Source organism: Trachypithecus francoisi, unplaced genomic scaffold, assembly GCF_009764315.1.
Source record: "Trachypithecus francoisi isolate TF-2019V2 unplaced genomic scaffold, Tfra_2.0 Lachesis_group6, whole genome shotgun sequence".
Lineage (NCBI taxonomy): Eukaryota > Metazoa > Chordata > Mammalia > Primates > Cercopithecidae > Trachypithecus > Trachypithecus francoisi.
Genome location: NW_022681471.1, coordinates 32,027,741 through 32,049,348, shown reverse-complemented (window position 1 = coordinate 32,049,348; position 21,608 = coordinate 32,027,741). Strand labels below are relative to the sequence as shown.

The 21,608-nt window shown below is 40.1% G+C and overlaps 1 protein-coding gene and 1 pseudogene across 1 annotated transcript; one reads left to right on the top strand and one right to left on the bottom strand.

Annotated features, from left to right (window-relative positions):
* Positions 1-2,270: 2,270 nt before the first annotated feature.
* On the bottom strand, positions 2,271-3,065 carry LOC117077273 (eukaryotic translation initiation factor 4E-binding protein 1-like). The gene is given in 2 exon segments (XM_033200923.1): positions 2,271-2,826; positions 2,828-3,065. Coding segments are annotated over 2 exon segments (348 nt in total). The 5' UTR covers positions 3,028-3,065; the 3' UTR covers positions 2,271-2,678.
* Positions 3,026-21,215, top strand: LOC117077674 (annotated as a pseudogene).
* The last annotated feature ends 393 nt before the right edge of the window (positions 21,216-21,608 follow it).

Below are 21,608 nucleotides of genomic sequence, written 5' to 3'. Positions count from 1 at the left end.
AGTTATAGTAATCAAAATAGTATGGTACCTGCATAAAAACAGACACATAGACCAATGGAAAGAATTAGAGACCTCATAAATAAAAAGAAAACCATGCATATATGGTTAGCTAGTTTTTGACAAGGGCACCAAGAATACACAATGAGCATAGGAAAGTCTCTTTGATAGATGGTATTGGGAAAACTGGATATCCACATACTGAAGAATAAAATTGGACACTTATCTTATACCATATTCAAAAATTGACTCAAAATGGATTAAAGGCTTAAATGTAAGTTCTCAAACCAAAGGCTTAAGGTGCTTCTGTATCTCTCTCTGCCGCTGCTTAGCAACCTAACTTAGCAACCAAACTAAGAAAAAAAAGCTGCTCTTTCAATCAATAACTAACCTTTCCACTCTTAGAATCCATGTATTTGTTTTGCTTTGTTTTGAGACAGAGTCTTACTCTGTCGCTTAGGCTGGAGTGCAATGGCACAATCTTGGCTCACTGCAACCTCTGCCTCCTGGATTCAAGTGATTCTCCTGCCTCAGCCTCCTGAGTAACTGGGATTACAGGCACGCACCACCATGCCTGGCTAATTTTTTTGTATTTTTAGTAGAGACAGGGTTTCGCCATGTTTGCCAGGCTGGTATTGAACTCCTGATCTCAAGTGCTCCACCCGCTTGGCCTCCCAAAGTGCTGGGATTACAGGCATGAGCCACCACACCTGGACAAAATCAATGTATTTTTAAAGAAAATAAAAACATATATATATATATATATATATAATGTATATGTGTGTCTGCATGCACATGACTATGTACACATAGACACACATATATAATTTAAATAACTTTCTAAAAATCCAATAAGGAATTAAAAAATACAATCACAATGATATTATCACTTCTATCAAGATCAATGATAATTGACTAATATAATCTAATATGTAGCCCATATTCAAATTTTTCTGTTTTCCTCAAAAATTGTTCATTTGAATCAAGATCCAACTAGGCCACACACATTTTTGTGACTGTGTTTCTTAAGTCTTTTATATTCTATAACAATTTTTCCTTCTCCTTTTCTTCCCATGCTGTTGAATAAATTGGGTCACTTGTCCCTTAAAATGCCCCACTTACTGCATTTACTTGATTACCAGGTACCATTTAATTTGCTCCTCTATCTTTTTTATTTCTTATAAAGTAGTATTTAGATCTAGACTACAGGATTAATTTGTTTCATTTTCATTTCTTTTGGCAAAAATACTTTGTAAGTGGTGCTGTGTGCATTCTGTTGCATCAATCAGTAGATACATCATGTCTGGTTGTCTCACTTTTAGTGAAAAAATTGATTTAGTGATGAGATGTAATTGGTCCATTCCTTATTAAATTTTGTTCCCAATGGGTTTAGCATTCATTGACGACCTTTGCCCAAGTCTATTATTTCCTTAGGAGTTGCAAAATGGTGATTTTGTAATCTCATCATTCCTTTTGCATTGATCAGTAGAATTTTCCATAATGAAGAACTTTCCTCATCAACTATTTAATGAAATAGTATTTAACTAGGAAACACAGAATTAATGTTTAACTCTTTACCTTTATTTATTAGCTTTTAGTGTAATAAAGTATTTCTCTAGAAACTTCTAATGATGATCAACGAGTATTTTTTCTTGAGTATAATAAACTTGCAGAATTTTATATATTTTATATGCTTTGGTCAATCACAGTCATTATTTATTTTATGTTTTGTGACTTTTTTTTTTAAGAGCAGTTTTAGATTCACAGCAGCATTGAGCAGAAGGTTCAGAGAGTTCCCAAATACCCCATGTCCCCACATATGCATAGCCTTCCCAATTATCAACATCTGCCACCACGGTGGTACATGAATACAAATGATGAGCCTACATCAACACATCATTATCACCTATAGTTTACATTAGGGTTCACTCTTGGTGTAGTACATTCTATGGGTTTGGACAAATGTATAATGGCATTTATACACCATTATAGTATCATACAGAGTAGTTCCACTGTCCTAAAAATCCTTTGTGGTCTGCCTATTTATCCCTCCATTAACCCCCGTTTTTACTGTCTTCATAGTTTTGCCTTTTCCAGAATGTCATATAGTTGAGATTATACCGTATGTACTCTTTTCAGATTGGCCTCTTTTGCTTAGTAATATATATTCATGTTTCCTTTATGTCTTTTTGTGGCTTTCATAGTTGTTTCTTTTTGGCACTGAATAATGTTCCATTGTCTGGACGTACTGCAGATTTCTTTCTTTCTTTTTTTTTTTTCTTGGCCCTAGGGCAAAGGTGGCTTTTATTTCCTCTCTTAGGGAAGGAGGGGGAGGGAACTTTCCAGGCACATCAACCTAAGGAAGGGGTGGTTGTGCCCCCAGCAGCGAGAGGCTGGAATTGCTCATCATTTGGAAGGAAGGGTTTGTTCTTGTCCACTTCCTGGCCCTCAGCTGCAGGGTGTGCTGGCAGGGGTCACTCCCCTTGGGGCGGCAGCTCCTGCATCAGTGGAGGCACAAGGAGGTATCTGCTGGTGTTCACAAAGAGGAGGGGTCAGGTGCCCTGAGTGAGGGAGAAAGGGCTGGGGTGACCGACCCCACGCCAACACCTGCCCAGTATGATCACTTTCATAAGGCCTGGCTGGTGGGACTCCTCCCAGGAAGGCCCTGAGGGGCTGGTGCTTTAAATGTCCATCTCAAACTGTGACTCTTCACCGCCTGCCCGCTTATCTTCTGGGCTATTACGCAGGTGGCTCTGGCTGGCTTCGGTGGGGGGCTCATCACTGGAAGGGCTGGTGACCCCGGGAATGGCAGGCAGATCCTTCGGGGGTCACAGGTGAGTTCCGACATTCCATCAGGAATTTCCGGTCATAGATGATCCTGGTACCTCCCGGGGTGGTGCTGAAGAGTGTGACGCCGGGGGTCGTGCTGTAGTCCCCGGGCGGGAGTTGCACGCCGTCGCCGAGCACCACCCGGCGAGTGGCGGGGATGGCCTGACTTGGGGTCTGGCTGCAGCTGCTGCCCCCGGACATGGTCTCCTGTGCGCTGCACCAGCGAACCTCTCGCTGCCCTCCGTACTGCAGATTTCTAATGTAATCACCCACTGAAGGACATCTTGGTTGCCTTCAAGTTTTGGCACTTGTGAATAAAGCTGCTATAAATATATGTATGCAGGTTTTGGTGTGGACATGAGTTATCAACTTTTTTGGGTAAATACCAAGGATCTTGTTTGCTGGATTATTATGATAGAAGTATATTTAGTTTAGTTTTTTTATTTTTTTTGAGATAGGGTCTTGCCCTGCCTCCCAGGCTAGAGTGCAGTGGCATGATCATAGCTCACTGCAGTCTTGATATCCTGGGCTCAAGTGATCCTCCCACCTCAGCCTCCTGAGTAGCTGGAATCACAGGCGCATGCCACCATGCCCCACTAATTCAAAAAATTTTGTTTTGGTAGAGACGGGGGTCTCACCTTGTTGCCCAGGCTGATCTCGAATTCCTGGGCTTAAGCAATTCTCCCACCTCAACTTCCCAAAAGAGTATGTTTAGTTTTGCAAGAAACTGTCAAATTGTCTTCCAAAGTGGCTGTACTATTATGCCACCAGCAATGAATAAAAGTCATTATTTTTTTAAATGCTTGTGTTGATACTCTTTGGCCAGAAGCCCCTTCAAGTTGGCTCTTGAGTCCTTTTAAAACATCTTCAGTAGTCTTTGATTGCTTTGTGGTATGATAATATCCTCAAGCTCATCTCGAACATTTCCTGCCCCAGACTTGGAATCAGCCATTTCTTCAGGGAACCATGAATCCTTTTAGTGGGAAATGCTATGAGCATAAAATATAGACTTTGTGTTTTATAGTAGTTTTGGGTGTAAGTACAAAAGGAGCAAAAAATACAAAGATTTTCCATATATCACTCTTCCCTACCCCTCCCAAAGTTCCCCCTATTATTAACATCCATTAATTAATTGTGGTAATTAATCCAATGTACCACATTGCATTAATGTGGTACATTTATTATAATTGAAGAACCAATATTGATACATTATTACTAACTAAAGTCTGTAGTTTATGTTAAGGTTCACTGTTTGTGTTGTATAGCTTTGTGTTTTGACGAACACATTATGTCATTTGTCCACCATTATAGTATCATAGAGAATAGTTTCACTGCCCTACAAATACCCTGTGCATCACCTATTTATCTCTATGTCCGTCTCTCTGAACTGTTAGCAAGTACTGATCTTTTCACTGTTTTGTCTACATATATATATATATATATTTTTTTTTTTTTTTGAGGCAGAGTCTTGCTCTGTCGTCAAGGCTGGAGTGCAGTGATAAGATCTCAGCTCACTGCAACCTCCGCCTCCCAGGTTCAAGTGATTCTCCTGTCGCAACCTCCCAAGTAGCTGGGACTACAGACGCTTGCCACCAGACCTGGCTAATTTTTGTATTTTTAGTAAAGATGGGGTTTTGCCATGTTGGCGAGGCTGGTCTCAAACTCCTGGCCTCAAGTGATCCACCTGCCTCAGCCTCTCAAAGCGCTGGGATTACAGGTGTGAGCCACCGTGCCCGGGCTTCCATAAATATTTTTTAAAGTTCCATCAGATGAAAGAGGTTGCTGAAAGGTCAAAAGTGAGGATGAATTATTACCCAGAGGAGAAAACCGAAAGCAGCAAATCTCTATGGGCGCAAGAGCAGATGAAATCTAGAAGGGATCGGCCTCTGTTTGAAGCAGCTAAAGGCACCATGAATGTTGACAAGGATTAAGGTGGAGAGGACAACTAAGTCTAGAGGGAAACACTGCCCCAAGCAGAATTTCTACTACTACCTCTGGATTTCAAGTGGAGTACAGAACCCAGATTCTCTCAGAACCTGCCTCCCATATCTTTGTGTACCCTGGCTCAGGGGATTTAGCTCTTCTCTCTCCTACCCTCAGAGTCATCAACTTTCCTCCTACTCTTGGAGCCCTCTATTTTCAGACAATCCAGTTGTAGTACTTATCTCTAGGATAGCTTTGAAGCCTAAATGCGATAATATGCATAATATGCTTTCCACACAGCAAACACTCATTAATAATCAGCTTTATTGTTGCTGTGTTCAAGTCCCAGGACTTTCAGATCTTGAGGTCCTTCACCCTTCTATCTATCCTCAGATTTAATTAGTGTCACGACATTTTGGATTTTTTTTTTTTTTTTTGAGACAGAGTCTCGCTCTGTCGCCCAGGCTGGAGTGCAGTGGTGTGATCTCTGCTCACTGCAAGCTCTGCCTCCCTGGTTCACACCATTCTGCCTCAGCCTCCCGAGTAGCTGGGAAAACAGGCGCCCGTCACCACGCTTGGCTAATTTTTTGTATTTTTAGTACAGACGGGGTTTCACCATGTTAGCCATGATGGTCTCAATCTCCTGACCTCGTGATCTGCCTGCCTTGGCCTCCCAAAGTGCTGGGATTACAGGTGTGAGCCACGGTGCCAGGCCCAATTAGTGTAACGTCTTGTTGGGTTTTAATTAGAATCAATCTTTTTGATGAAGCTTCACCCAATTCCACTGCTTATATTTGTCTCTGTACATTAGCCCATATTTGAGGACTCCTTTTGCTTAAGGCCCAGGCCAAATGGCCACTGCCTTCCTACTACTTCCCCAGCTTTGCAAAGGACTGATAGAATGCCAAATGCCTTTGCCCATTACTGCAGTGTAGGTGAACTTTCTTTTCTACAGAAAGTAGGTCAATGAAACAACCAGGCGGGCAACATATATACCAATCTCACAATTGGCTCAGTTGTATTTGAAAGGTTGTACTTTTGTGTATGTGTGGGCAAAGTTGTAAATATTCTTCTACTCACTGGTATTTATTTACTTTAAATATGTATGCCATCCCTTCAGGATTATCCAGCCGGTTGGAGATGAGGTATGTGGATACTTGTCCCTTTACTATTACCACTCAGGCTATAAACAGTGGGATAAAAACAGGGCAAATTTGGAGGTTGCTGTTTTATTTTTCTGGCCATGAGAAAGTGTATTTATTTTGAGGAGACTCAGACCAATGGTGCAATTTTATGTTCTTGGGGAAACAATGCCTGAACTTCCATTTCTGAGAATGTACCCAGTAAAGAAGACACAGAACTACTGGAAATAATTAAATCTAGTCGGGGTGGGCTGTGCTGCTGCTATTGCTACAGGCCAGAAATAGGCCAAGATGAAACATACCGCTCTTCGGAGCTCCACGTTTGGACCTAGAACCAGACATTTAACAGGTGCGAACACAGAAGAAAAGGATAGCAATTCTGCTTGTTTCTCTACATAGGTGCCTTAGATTTTCAGAAGCAAGATCCAGGTCGTGCCAAGTCCCTGCAGTGATGAGATGCTCCCACAGAAGTACTGTGTGCAGACAATGCTTCTGGGGCTGTTGCTGGAGAGGTGGATATTTGTGTCTATAAGATCTGTCTTTGCCAACTACTTAGTAGACTGATGCCATCAGTCAGAAAGTGGTAGCTTCCTCTCTCAGCTCTTATGATAACTAGGATTAGGAAAATGACAGCTGCTTTGAACTCTTCCAGGATGATGTGGTTTGAATCTGTATCCCCACAAAATCTCATGTTGAATAGTATTCCCCAGTGTTGGTGGTGTGGCCTGTGGGAGGTCGTTGGATCATGGGAGCAGAGTTCTCATGAATAGGTTAGCACCACCCCTTTGGTGCTGTTCTTGTGATAACGAATGAATGAGTTGTCATGAGATTTGGTTGTTTAAAATTGTGTAGCACCTCCCGCCCCCCTTCTTCCTGCCCTGGCCATGTAATATGTGCCTGCTTCTCCTTCACCTTCCACCATGATTGTAAGTTTCCGGTGGCCTCCCCAGAAGCAGAAGCTGTTATGCTTCCTGTACAGCCTGTAGAACTGTGAGCCAATTAAATCTCTTTTCTTTATAATTACAAAGCCTCAGATATTTCTTTATAGCAGTGCAAGAATAGACTAATGCATAGGAGGTGTCTCTAGGACAAGTGGTTCATGGACTGATGTCTAGGTCTGGCCAGTGAAAGTGAGGCAGGCTGAGTATGAGAGCTATTTTGGAAGGAAAAAAAATGACTAACAGCATATTGAGGTTGAGGTCAGGCTGGAATGGGGAGATACCCTATTAGTGGGATGGAAGGCCAAATATAACACTGGAATACTAATCTGAAAGCCTAGTTTGGACGCTACTTCTGGCCTTAGAGTGGTGCGTTTCTAGTCTTAGGTTTTTATAACTTTCCAGACTAGAGGTTGTGTGTTTTTCCAAAATAGAGAGAGGTTGAAGCTGAAGGTAAAGGGACCAGGCTACTAGGATTTAGAAATCTGCAGAGGAAAAAGCTAGGTAGGATTGAACCTAATCGGTTTGGGTGTACTTTTAAGAATTGTTTAAGTGGCCCAATTGGCATCTTAAAATCTAGGTTCCCTTCTGCCTTCCCCCTTTTCTGGACAGCTAGTTATTTGCAATTAGCAATGAGTTAATTGCTTGGAAATATTTACTTGACTGGGCTGATATTTATTTTTATTTAAAATTTTTTTTATTCCCATAGGTTATTGAGGAACAGGTGGTGTTTGGTTACATGAGTAAGTTCTTAGTGGTGATTTGTGAGATTTTGGTGCACCCAACACCCTGAGCCAATACTTAAACTTGCTTCCAGGAAAGCATCTTGGAGAGTCAGAAATCTTTAATGGGTAGTTGGCTACAAAATGGAAATTAGATGGAGAAAGGATCCTTTTCTATTAATCTCCACTTAGGCAGTGATTAGACTTGTAGATAGAACTAAGAATTTAATTGCTCAATGTCACCAGGAAGTCAATTACTTTAATCTCTCTTCAATAGTTAGCTATTAATTAACTAGAAATAAAGAGGACAATAATTGGAGATGAATTTGTTCAGCTATCTTGTGCCCTGTAGAGTCAATATTCTTGGCTGTTAATGACATCTTGGACAAAAGAAAGTAGTCACAAATAGACATTTTAAAAAGAGGCAACTAGCTGGAGGTGAGGCTTGGTTAAGAGCAATATGATGGACTAGATAGACATAGGGTATCTATCCTTCATTCTCTCCCAACGTTTTCCAGCAACCTTTTTCCCAGGACCCCACATAACAGTCCCAATCCTGAGACTACCCTGCTTGTAGGCATCAACCCAAGGTTTCATGTGTAATGATTGAGAGTAGAAGTTTCATCTCAAATCTCAGCTAAAACCTTAAAATGGCCACTTACCACCTGTGTGATCTTGCATAAATTAGATAATCTAAGTCTTAATTTCCTCAGGTATAAAATGGCAATAATAACAATAATTAACACTCTAATGTTTTACATGTATTTATTCCTGTAAGGCTGCTACCAAGAAACTCTTACTGCACCATTGGGCCCTCTCCGGGTTATAACCTGGAGTAGCCCATCTGTCTCTGACAAGCCCATCCCTTCCCTTTCCAATATGGCATCATTTTTTTTTGAGTGTGGACTCTGGAATTAGATAGATCTGGGTTGGAATCCAAGCTCACCTACTTCGTGGCTGTATAACTTTCGGCAAATCATTTAACCCATCTATGTCTCAATTACCTAGACTATCTGTAAAATAAAGTTAATAATATGAAGTTACCTTTTGGGATTATCGAGATAATCCAATGATTGATACATGTAAAGAATTCAGAATAATGTCTGGCACATGGTAAGTGCCCCAAAAGTGGTAGCTATATTGTAATCTATATTATTATCTCCATGCCAGCTCCTATTCTCTCAGGGACCTGATGGGTATCAAGTGGCTCATCTGACAAAATCATATAAACAGACACTTAGGTTTAGGTGTCTCCTCCCTACCTGCCCCATAAAACCAAAGGTACCATTAGTACCAGAGTATGGGTACTAAGATCATTTAAAAACGTGATCACCAAATTTTTGACACTCCTCTCATTGACAGTTGATGCCTAGTCCCTTCCCCTTGAATTTGGATTCTGTGAATGTCTGACCAATAGGATATGGTAGAAGTGACACTGTGTCAGTTTCTGGGCCTATATCTCAAGAAACTGGCATCTTCCTGTTCTGGGGGTGTTTGCTCTTGGAATCCAGCCACATGCTATGAGAAAGCCCATGCAGAGTTTCCTGTGGAGAGGAATCAAGGCTCCTGGCTTTCCACCCTGACTGGACTGCCACCTGACAGCCAATACCACTTTGCCAGCCAATGTGAGTGAGCCATCTTGGATACAGGTCCTCTGGCTCCCAATTGAGCTGCCCCAGCTGATACCACATGATACTACTGTGACAAACATTGTCCATGTTGTAGATCAGTGATCAACATAAATGTTGTTATTTTAAGTTACAGGAATAGAAAATCAAAATATAGGCTATGGGCATCTGGCCAGTAGATCGGGGGAGATCTTTTGGGGACATGCTGTTCCGTGCCTTGCCAACTATACCATGTAAGTGGTAATTGGTTCTATACATTTGTATGACTGATCTTTGGCTGAATTATGAGATGACATTGTCATGGGATGTAATTCAGTGTAATGTTTCAGTTTTTAGAAAAAACACACAAAGATTTTTGACCAAATATTTGGACATTGTTAATTAAATATTGATTCCTTCAATGCCAAATCTAATTCCTCCCCCATAACCTATATCTCAGAAATAATATAACAGTCTATTCAGTTACTCAAGTAAAAAAATGTAGGGGTCACCCAGGAATCCTCCCTTTCTCTGAGTCCTCACATTCAGTTCAGTAGAAAGTGCTGTTGGCTCTATCTTCAAACTGTACGCTGAATCTGTCCTTTTTTTCCATCCCCACTGCCACCAACCTAGTCCAAACTACCCTTTTGTCTTATTTGGACTAACCTTCTGTATTGGGCACAAACTTGTGTACCTTCTTAGATTCTTTTCCAAGATGCTATCTGCTTTACAAATTGTGCTGCTACCATTTCAGGTTTTTTTGTTGTTGTTGTTGTTGTTGTTTTCTGTTTTTTTTTTTTTTTGGCATCCCTTGTGAGCTCCCAGAGCACCATTTGTTGAAAAGCGTGTCCTTTTCCCTCTTTATGTTTTCGTTTGCTTTGCCAAAGATCAGTTGGCTGTAAGTATTTGAGTTCATTTTTGGGTTCTGTATTCTGTTCCATTGGTCTATGTGTCTTTTTTTTTTTTTTTTTTTTTTTTTTTTTTTTTAATAGCAGTACCATGCTGTTTTGGTGACTATGGCCTTATAGTATAGTTTGAAATCAGGTAATGTGATGCCTCCAGATTTGTTCTTTTTGCTTAGTCTTGCTGTGGCTATGCAGGCTCTTTTTTGGTTTCATATGAATTTTAGGGTTGTTTTTACTAGCTCTGTGAAGAATGATGATGGTACTTTGATGGGAATTGCATTGAATTTGTGGATTACTCTTGGCAATATGGTGATTTTTCACAATATTGATTCTTCCCTCCATGAGCATGGGATGTGTTTCCATTTGTTTGTGTTAATCAATGATTTCTTTCAGCAGTGTTTTGTAGTTTTCCTTGTAGAGATCTTTCACCTCCTTGGATATTCCTATTTTTTTTTTTTTTTTTTTTGCAGCTGCTGTAAAAGGGGTTGAGTTCTTGATTTGATTGTCAACTTGGTCGCTCTTGGTGTATAGCATATAGCAGGGTAAATTTATTTTGTAAAGGAAACTTTACTGAATTCATTTATCAGATCCAGGAGTTTTTTGGATGAGTCTTCAGGGTTTCCTAGGTATATGATTATATCACTGGCAAACAGTGACAGTTTGACTTCCTTTTTACTGATTTGGATGGCCTTTATTTCTTTCTCTTGTCTAATTGCTCTGGTTAGGACTTCCAGTACTATTTTGAATAGAAGTGGTGAAAGTAGGCATCCTTGTCTTGTTCCAGTTCTCAGGAATGGAACAACACTTTCAACTTTTCCCAAATCAGTATAATGTTGGCTGTGGGTTTTTCATAGATGGCTTTTATTACATCGAGGTACGTCCCCTGTATGCTGATTTTGCTGAGGGTTTTAATCATAAAAGGATGCTGGATTTTGTCAAATGCTTTTTCTCCTTCTGTTGAAATGATCATATGACTTTTGTTTTTAACTTTGTTTATGTGATGTATCACATTTATTGACTTGCATATATTAAACCCTCTCACCATCCCTGATATGAAACCCACTTGATCATGTTGTGTTCTCTTTTTGATATGCTGTTAGATTCAATCATAGCTAGTATTTTTTGAGCAGTTTTGCATCTATGTTCATCAGGGATATTGATCTGTAGTTTTCTTTTTTTGTTATGTCCTTTCCTGGTTTTGGTATTAGGGTGATATCGGCTTCATAGAATGATTTAGGGAGGATTTCCTCTTTCTCTGTCTTTTGGAATAGTGTCAATAGGATTGGTACCAATTCTTTTAATGTCTGATAGAATTCAGCTGTGAATCCATGTGGTCCGTGACTTGTTTTTGGTTGGTAGCTTTTTAGTTATCATTTCAATCTCGCTGCTTGTTATCGGCCTGTTCAGAGTTTCTATTTCTTCCTGGTTTAATCTAAGAGGTTTGTATATTTCCAGGAATTTATCCCTGTCTTCTGGTTTTCTAGTTTATGCCCATAAAGGTGTTCATAGTAGCCTTGAATAATATTCGTATTTACACCAATCTGAATAGAATTTCTTAAGGCATTTCTGGCTGACTACACCAGATTTTACTATGTAGACACAACATACAACATAATACTTGTACATATGCATAAACAAACACACACACACACATATATATATACACACACACTCACATACAATCTTATAACTTTCATTTTAGAATTTTAGCTATGAGATAATAATAAAAACTCATCAGTTTATAAATGGTAATTAGATCCAAATTATACTTCTTAAAAAATGGAACCTGTTTATAAGGCTAAACTTTATTTGCCCTAATAGGTAGTCTAATTAAGGCTGTGGACCAAAATCTTGAGTAAAGCAGCTTTTTTTTTCCTTTAAATCCCTTTTGCCTTTTACCCCTTTTTTTTTCAGTTTCAAATGAATGTAACGTTAAAATTTTAATGTGTACGTTCTAGGTAGAACTGGATAAAGTGTATGAGGAAACTCAATCTCCAAGTAGCCTTAAATTTTTATTAACAAACCTGTCTTTTGTTTGTTGGTTTGGTTTGCTTGACAAGTTAATGTGGGCAGGGAAGCATCTTACCAGTTTTTTTTTTTACTGGCTTTTTTTGGCCTCTGCATGGCAGACAAAGCAATTTTTATGTTGGACAAAGATAGCTTATATTATAATTGCTCTGAGCTTAAGATTTTGTCCTATTTGAGTAGAGAGGCTTTTATAGATATTTAGCTAGTTCTATTTCTTATAGAATATTAATTCTTCAATTAACTGTTCCATCACCCTAAGCTATTGTTATTTAGGCAAACCTAAATTTATATTAAAAGGGATGTCTCTTAGGTCTAGGTTGTTGGTTGCCATAGAGATGTTGTAATTTGTAAAGCCGTTAATTTGAAAGCCTTTTAAGACCTTTTATTTCTTGGCTGGAACGCCACAAGTTGTAAGTTAATCTCAATACCAGCAGAAAAGTCAGCAGATTCAAAATAGGCAGAAAAACAGTAGAGAGAGAACTTAGAAGGCTCTATATATTAACTCTATAGTTGGTTTCATTTTTTTAAAAAATAAGCTCAGACAGTTTATATAATGGCCATTGATCTCTGAATTTTTCTTGATGTAATTTACCCATTATTTTAAACATGTGCACTAGGCCGGGTGCGGTGGCTCACGCCTATAATCCTAGCAGTTTGGGAGGCTGAGGCAGGTGGACCACTTGAAGTCAGGAGTTCGAAAGCAGCCTGGCCAACATGGTGAGACCCCCCCCTGTCTCTACTAAAAATACAAAAAATTAGCTGGGCGTGGTGGCAGGTGCCTGTAATCCCAGATACTTGGGAGGCCAAGGCAGGAGAATCGCTTGAACCTGGGAAGCGGAGGTTGCAGTGAGCCGAGATTGCACCACTGCACTCTAGCCTGGGCGACAGAGCAAGACTCCATCTCAAAACAAAAACAAAAACAAAAACAAAAACAAAAACAGAAAAACAAAAAACCAAACCATGCGCACTAGAATCTCTAATATACCTGGCTGGAATCCTAGAAAACCTGGATGCCTTAATGTTTAAGAATCTCATTCCATTTCTTATTAATCTCTTGAAAGCAAAGAAAATCTTATAAATCCTATTAGAGACTGTCAGGAGTTTGGACTGATGTTTTAGATGGTGGTAATCACCCTAGTGGCTGTTAAATAATTTTAGTTTTATTAGTTTTTTGTTTTTGTTTTTGGAGAGATGGGGGTATCTTGGTTTGTTGCCTAGTCTGGTCTCAAACTCATGGCTTTAAGTGATCCTCCTGTTTTGTCCTCTGAAACTGCTGGGATTACAGTCATGAGCCACCATGCCCAGTCACCCTAGTGGCTTTTGACCAGCCTCCTTGTGCCCACCATTTACAATTTTTTATTTTTGCTCTCAGAAGATTTTTAGAAACAAGCAAGGGAAAAGAGAGAAATCATTTATAGAGATGCAGAACCAAACCAAAATGAAATCAAAATTAGAGTGCTCATAAGAATTTTAAATGAAGCATGGAGATTAAATAAAATATTAAATTGGGTGTGTAGAAAGAACCAAAAGTAAATTCACCAGAAAAGACATGTCTCACAGACAGGGTGTAACTTCTATAGAAGCTAGAGTACTCAAACCAGAAGGACATTGTCTTTATACCAGAAAGACAAAAAGTCTTTTATCATCCTAGGAGGCATGCAAGGTCTTTTATTAAGGTGGCTTTATTACCAAGTCCTGAATAAAGTCAAAATCATCTACCAAAAAGAGGGAGGCTTGGCCTGGCAGAAGACTCACCAGGGCAGAAAAAGTAGGCTGCAGAAGCAGAGAACTCAAAGGGCTCAAGTGAGTACTGTACACTAGTTCCAAGAATCACCAATTCCTTCTGATAGAGATCTTTTTCAGGTCCCACTTCTGGACACCATTTATGTCAACCTAAATAACAAACAGAGAGAGGCCCTCCAAAAGAAAATTATATGTATTCAGGAATAGAGCATTGCAATGATAATATGTGTCATAGTAAACTATGTGCGTGTTTGGGGAGGCAGATGAAGACAAATATTTTAAAAGAAAAATGAGGATTACTTAATTGTTTGGAGATACTTATCCTTGGCTACAAGGATCAGTAACAAGGGTAGCATCACTCCAAGGCTGGACAGGCAGTTGCTGGGCCAATATCCTTGCAGAAGTATTTTTTGTGTGTGTGAGGTTGTGATGGGCTTTGTGCAAGGTTGTGACTTTTGCAGTCTTTTCTGAAAGTTCTTGTTATCTGTCATTTATGCATGAGAATCCTCCCTTCGTGGTCTTCCCTGGCTCTATTTGTCAGGTGTTTGTTTTTGTTTTTGTTTTCCACAGTGATGCCATTTTCATTCTGAGAACTTTCACAGGAGTTCCCTACTCCATCATTTTCATAGATGTCACCTGGAATTTTTTCCTTATTTTTTTATAAACTTGACAGTTTTGGGGAGTACTGATTAGGTATTTTTAGAATGTTCCTCCACTGATATTCGTATTATGTTTTTCTCATAATTATGCTGGGGCTGTGGGATTTGGGAGGAACTCCACAGAAGTAAAGGGCTATTTTGACCACATATATGACTGGTATGTACTATCAATATGACTAAACACTGTTAAGAAAAGTGGAAGTAGAATGTAGTGGTTTAGGGGTTTGGGCTCTCAAGTGAAACACATCTGAATTCAAACCCTAACTTCTCCACTTGCTTGGAGCTTTTCTGAACTTTGGAGCTTTTCTGAGCTTCAGTTTTCGCATATGTAAAACAGATGTAATAATAGTAGCTACCTCATAGGGTTACTGTGGAGAAGCACATGAGAAGAACATCAAGTTAATCATGTGAAGTGATTAACTTGATGTCTGGCACATAGTAAGTACTCAATATAGGTGAACTAGTAGAATAAGAGGATGCGTGTTTATGTGGGTAGGTGGGTATATACAAGAAAGATTTATCAATTAGTATTAGGAGGATCTGAAATGATTTTTATTATTTAAAGCCATAATTTTATTGAAAGATTTGATGGGAAACCCAGAGTTCCATGGGGAGATAATAGATAACATGGGAAATTTCGTACAATGGGGCATTACTCTGGAGGAGAGGCATAGATGGTTACTGTAGTTTTAGTTCCTAGGTACCTGGGGGCTAGTATAAGGAATGCCTGATATTATATTATATTTTTGGTCAGGGAGGGACCCTAGAAGAAAAGAAAGGGGTGACAACTATGTAGTAGTTCAAACCACTACTGTTGAAATCATACAAACCAGTGATCAAGTCCTAGCTTTCCATTCATAGGCTTTGTGGCCTTGGGTAAAGTGACTTAACTTCTTTCGGCTCTCGGTTTCCTCATCTGTAAAATGGAGACAATAAATTGAGTATTAAATGAAATAATCCATGTAAATGACCCAGAGCATTTGGTGTCCCATAGTGCTCAGTCGATATTAGCTGCTCTTTACTACTTTACAATTGTGACTTAGTCTGGGGACACCCAATAGAAGTCATAGGTCTTCAGGTCAGAGAGGATTTTCTGCCAAGAACTGGCTTTAGGAAGCTTCGCCTTTCAAGATGGAGAATGTTTTGAGCTCCTCCTCTTTCTAGTCACAGTTTCTGGCTCAGGCCTGCTGCAAGCTGCCCTAGGGGCAGGGTGCTTTGGGGATATTTGCGATGGCTAAAAATCGTTTTCTTAAAAAAAAAAAAATACTTTTGATGTACAATAAGAAAGAAAATAGAAACCACATGGAAAATTTAGCCCATTCCAATATGTTCTTAGTCTCCCATTCTACATATTGCTAGGGCCTCTTCTGCAGATGATGGCTGAGAATATCCTCTGTAGAGCAATAAATCACAGGATCATTAAATGCATCCTTGCAGCTGCACCAGGGCTAGTTAGAGGCCTATTCAAGAAAAGGGCTTATGTGGAAGGGATTTTTCCTCCTTCTTTTAAAAAGCCACCTGTACCATTTTTGTCTTGGTTTTTAAGTGGATGATTTAAGACATCATTTTCTTCCTCTACTTCTATTTATGATGTACAAATAGTCCTTTGTTAATAGGGAAAGAAAAAAACCACAAACTCAAATGCCAAACCTAATTAAGGCTCCTTAGAGAAAGTGTGCCTGTTTAACTTTCCAACTTCCTTTCTGAGTTAATAATTCAGGGACTGGACAAGACACAGGTGGAAGGAATTGTTTCATCAACAGCTGGTGCAAAATCCCTCACATTCCTGGAGGTGCACCAGTTCAGGGTACAGAACTATCTGAGAGAACTAGGGCTAGTCTGGAAAGAGCACGTATTGTAATCTAAATATTTTTCCTGTTGATTGGCAAAATCTCTAAAGTTCTTTGAGGCTAGGAGTGATAGCTTTGAGGAAAAAATTGGAACCAGATCATGTAATCCAGATGTTGAAAACAAGGCCTTGAGAATGAAAAACAAACAAACAAACAAACAAAAAACCCTTTTGTTATAAATGAAGCCTTGAGGGGAAAATTCAATTTCTTTATAAACTGGACCTTGAGCAGGAAAAATCCTTTTATTGTAATCATATCAATTCTAGTTAGATTCACATAATGAGGCTAACTGTGCAACTTGGTGAAGATGATGATCAGCCATGTAGAATGATTTAGAGTTCCAGAAGCACTTTCTCTCTACAATAAAGTCATCCCTACTCAGAGGTCATAGTGCCCGATATCCCTTCATCAGTGGTTCTTAACCCTTTTTTTGTCAAGGACTTGCTTTAGAATCTGGTGAAAGCTACTGACTTTTTCCTCCAGGAAAATGACTGAACATGTGGATACACACATCAGCATACATTTTCCTGAAGTTCACAGACTCCTGTGAACAGCCCTGGGGAGTTTTTGAACAGTCAGCATTTCTCATCACTTTTGTTTGTTTGTTTTTTTGAGACGGAGTCTTGCTCTGTCACCTAGGCTGGAGTGCAGTGGTGCGATCTCGGTTCACTGCAACCTCTGCCTCCTGGGTTCAATTGATTCTCCTGTCTCAGCCTCCTGAGTAGCTGGGATTACAGGCATATGCCACCATGCCTGGCTAATTTTGTGTTTTTAGTAGAGACAGGGTTTCACCATGTTGGCCAGGTTGGTCTCGAACTCTCAACCTCAGGTGATCCAACTGCCTTGGCCTCCCAAAGTGCTGGGATTACAGGCGTGAGCCACTGCACCCGGACTCATAGTTCATTTTCAAGAGCCACATAATGGGCATCCTGGGCTGGGCATGGTGGCTCATGCCTGTAATCCCAACACTTTGGGAGGCCAAGGTTGGAGGATCACTTGAGGCCAGGAGTTTGAGACCAGCCTGGGCAAACATAGAAGACCCCATCTCAACAAGATACACAAAAAAATTAGTTGAGTGTGGTAGTGCACACCTGTTGTCCCAGCTACTTGGGAAGCTGAGGCAGGAAGATCACTTGAACCCAGAAGTTTGAGGCTGCAGTGAACCATGATTGTGCCACTGCACTCCAGCCTGGGTGAAAGAGCATGACTCTGTCTCTGTCTCAGGGAAAAAAAAGGGCACCCTGCTGACACATACCACCCTTGAAGTAAACTAAAATGAAGCTCCATCATATTTTTCATTTCACCATCACATTAAAGTATTATTTAAAATAATGTACTTAATAATGATTTTATATTAAGGAAAGAGATGATATTTAGGGGCAATAATTCACCAAGGTATATAGGTCTACCTTAGTGATACACAGCTTGATCACAGATCAGCTTCCATGTTGAGTTGATTTCTTTCCTTCCTACTTCTATTAAATTTTAGAAAGTCAAGCTTTACAACACTTTAAAATGCTTTAAATGTTCCACAATATTACAGGATAGGTGAAATAAGAATTCTAAAAAATTTCAAACTATTTGTCTTAATTGGATTCCTCCACAGCAGTCTGAGGCAAGGACATGGGTGCAGTTAGTATATTTAGAGTGTTATTCTAGGAAGCAGGAGTGAGGTAGTAAGGAGAATTAGAGAAAGAAAAAAAGTCAGTGCAAAGGTGCATTATGAGGTTGCTGCATTGGGCAACAAGGGCTGAATTCTGGTTAGACTGCTTGGGGGAATATATAGAACATCTCCCAGAACTCTCCCTTTGATGGATGAGAGGCTGCAGCTTTCATCCACCAGTTCTTGTCCCCCTCATTTGAGGGTTATCTCCAAGGTTGGGATGTGTTTTCATGTGGATTGGCTTTCGTGAAGGCCTTGAGGGCAGAAGCAGAAGAGAGAAACTTGATTTTGGGGCAGGATACTGTTTGTTAGGCTGATGTGAGTCTGACCTTACATAGAACTGTCTATCCCAGCTCTGCCTGAGCAAGGCGGAGAAAGAGGCTGTGATGTAGGGCGCCAGAAGCATTTATTCCACTATTGAATCTGGGTAGCGAATACCTGGACATTCATTATCCTATCTACTCCACTTTTGTACATGTTTGAAGTTTTTCATAATAAAAGTTAAAAATTCTAATTCAGAATCCTAGGTCATTGGGAACTGCCTCAAGTATTTAGTGGCCTTATCAAAATTATAGATATTATACATCCAAAAAGCTAGATATCACAAGGACAGTTCCCTGATAATATTTTGAAGCACTCTATCAGATACTAAAGTCCCTGAACAAATCACACTCAAAGGTTGGAAGACAGAATAGTTGAACTTGGGAAATAGATGGGTATGCATTCCTAAATTACCACTTTGATTGCACTTGGTTCAAGAAAGTGTGGTTACAAGTTCTACTGAAAAACTTGAACATGATATTTACATATACCCAATCATATATAGTCGATTTCTTTCTTCAAGAAGGGCATAAAGTCTCCACATGTTGGGACAGAATCAAATTCTTAGTGATAAGACTGTTTGCACCATAGTTCAGTCTTCTTAAAAAATTCTGATTATTTTATCTTTAACATCAAACATGGCAGTATTTCACCACTGAACTAATAATTACAGGTTCTTTAATATTCTGAAAATGTGGCTATAAAATATGTCTTGAGCAAGGCATTTGAATCTGAGAAATGCTCTTTAGTGGCATTATCATTTTCATAAGGTCCCTTTCCCTATCCCTTGTATCAAAAAATTATGGGAGAGCAGCTTCTCTCAACAGTTGGCACGCTTAGTGTGGAAAAGTGGAGATTAGTATTTACTGCTTATTTCTTTGTACAGCATGCTGGGAAGACATCTTCTTAGGGGCCAAAATTTTATTATACTCACAATCTTTGTTTTTTTCAACACCGAATTGTGATCAGAAGGCATATTGCTGATCGTTGTTAATCAAGTCGTGAGTGGCTTCACATTTGGGTGCAACCTCTATTATTTGCAGCATATTTCTGGGCAGCAGTCATGGCTAATGCTCTTCAGAATTGGCCGCAGTGCCCCTTTTCCAATCTACTTCATGACTCATTAAAAAAACCACTTGTTAACTAAATTAAAAACCTTTCCTTTTATGAGGAGAAACTAGAGCTCTCCTATATTGCTGGTGGCAATGTAAAATGGTACAGCTACTCTGGAAAAGAGTTGGACAGTTTCTAATGAAATCAAACATGCAACAACCATACAACCCAGCAATTACACTCATGGGCATTTATCCCAGTGATAAGAAAACTTATGTTCAAACAAGAACCTGTACACAAATGTTCACAGCAATGTATTCCTGATAGTCCCCAACTGGAAACAACTCAAATGTCCTTCAACATGTGAATGGTTAAGCAAACTATGGTATATCCATAGCATAGAACACTACTCACAAATGAAAAGGAACATGTTATTGATATGTACAACAGCTTGAGTGGATCTACAAAAATTGTACTAAGTGAAAAAAGGCAATGGCAAAATTATATATGATTCCAAATGAATAACATCCTTGAGATGACAAAATTATAAAAATGGAGAACATGTGAGTGGTTGCTAGGGGTTAAGAAGGGGGTGGAGGTGGGGATAGTGGGTGTGGCTATAAAACAGCAACATGAGGGATCCTTGTGTGGTGGAACCATTCTGTATCTTGACTGTATCAATGCCAATATCCTGGTTGTGATACTGTATGGTGTTGCAAGACACTGTCGTTGGGGGAAACCCAGAAAATGGTACATGGTTTCTCTTTGCAGTATTTCTTACAACAACTGCATGAAAACCTGTATCTAAGGTAACAAGCATATATTTTTTAGAAAACCCTTTTCTCTTATAGCATGGGATTTCAGGGTCAAAAATGTGGAGCACTTCTCCCGTGTGTGTGTGTGTGTGTGGTGTGTGTGTGTGTGTACATACTACTCCTATGTCAAGAGTCTGCATATCAGTGTTTTTGCCTGTCTCTAAAGTAGAATATCTGCTGGTGTCCACATGTGATAATAATTGCCTTTTATATTGTGTGCCATAGATATTACGGATGTCCTATGACGTTGTTATAAAAATTCTGCTAATGACTCACTCTGCTTTCTCTAAGTCATTTTGTCATTGATATTGTGCCTGGTTTTATAAGCTTCTTGGCAATGAAGTGATTTGTACTTGTTTTGCCAAGAGGTCTAATAATGTTGAATGACACCCCCATAGCTTTAATATCTTCCCTGCCTTCGTCACGATATTCATCAACTTCATACAGCAAAGAATTACTTCGTGCTTGCTTTCAAAATATTCAATTGGCTTATCACAGGGTTAACTGTACTTTGATTAATAATTATGTAAAAGTGGCCGCGGGCCGAGGAGAGCTCTGGGTGGCCAGCCAACGACCTGGGCCGTCGTGGGCTTCCGCGAGCTTGCGGGGATGAGCCGGTCCCTGGGCCGAACGGCGGGCTCGGGTGCCGGCGGTGGTGGCTCGGCGGAGCAGCTGGACGGGCTGGTGAAGAAGGACAAAGTGGTTGTCTTCCCTCAAGGGGACAGCGGAGCAACCCCAGTGCGGCTTCAGCAACGCTGTGGTGCAGATCCTGTGGCTGCAAGGCGTCCGTGACTACGCGGCCTACGAAGTGCTGGACGAACCCGAGCTGCGACAAGGCATTAAAGACGCTTCCAACTGGCCCACCATCCCGCAAGTGTACCTCAACGGCGAGTTTGTGCGGGGCTGTGACATTCTTTTGCAGATGCACCAGAATGGGGACCTGGTGGAAGAACAGAAAAAGCTGGGGATCCACTCCGCCCTTTTAGATGAAAAGAAAGACCAAGACTCAAAGTGAGGGCGCCCTGAGCAGAGGAGGCCGTTCGTGTCAGAGACTCACTGCCAGAAAAACCTTACCGATTTTGGTTTTCACTACTGAGACAACTGCCTTGCACTGATCATTTCAGTTCATGAGCAGTCGGGTGATTTTAGTTTGTCTGGTGTTTGGGCTAAGAAGATTTTATTGTGAACTTAATTGTAACCACTGCACCGTAATAATTCAGTGCTGTATTATGATAGTGCTGTAAACAAAATTTGTTCTTATATTGCCATTTATTTTTTGCCTGATTCAGGAGTTAAACTAGGAGCTTTGGAATCATTATTCATGACCCCTCTGCAAATATGTCAGTCTGCAAAGACATTATCTTCCCCCAAATTATGTAGAGCTTCCTCTGTTATGGAAAACGATGGACAAAG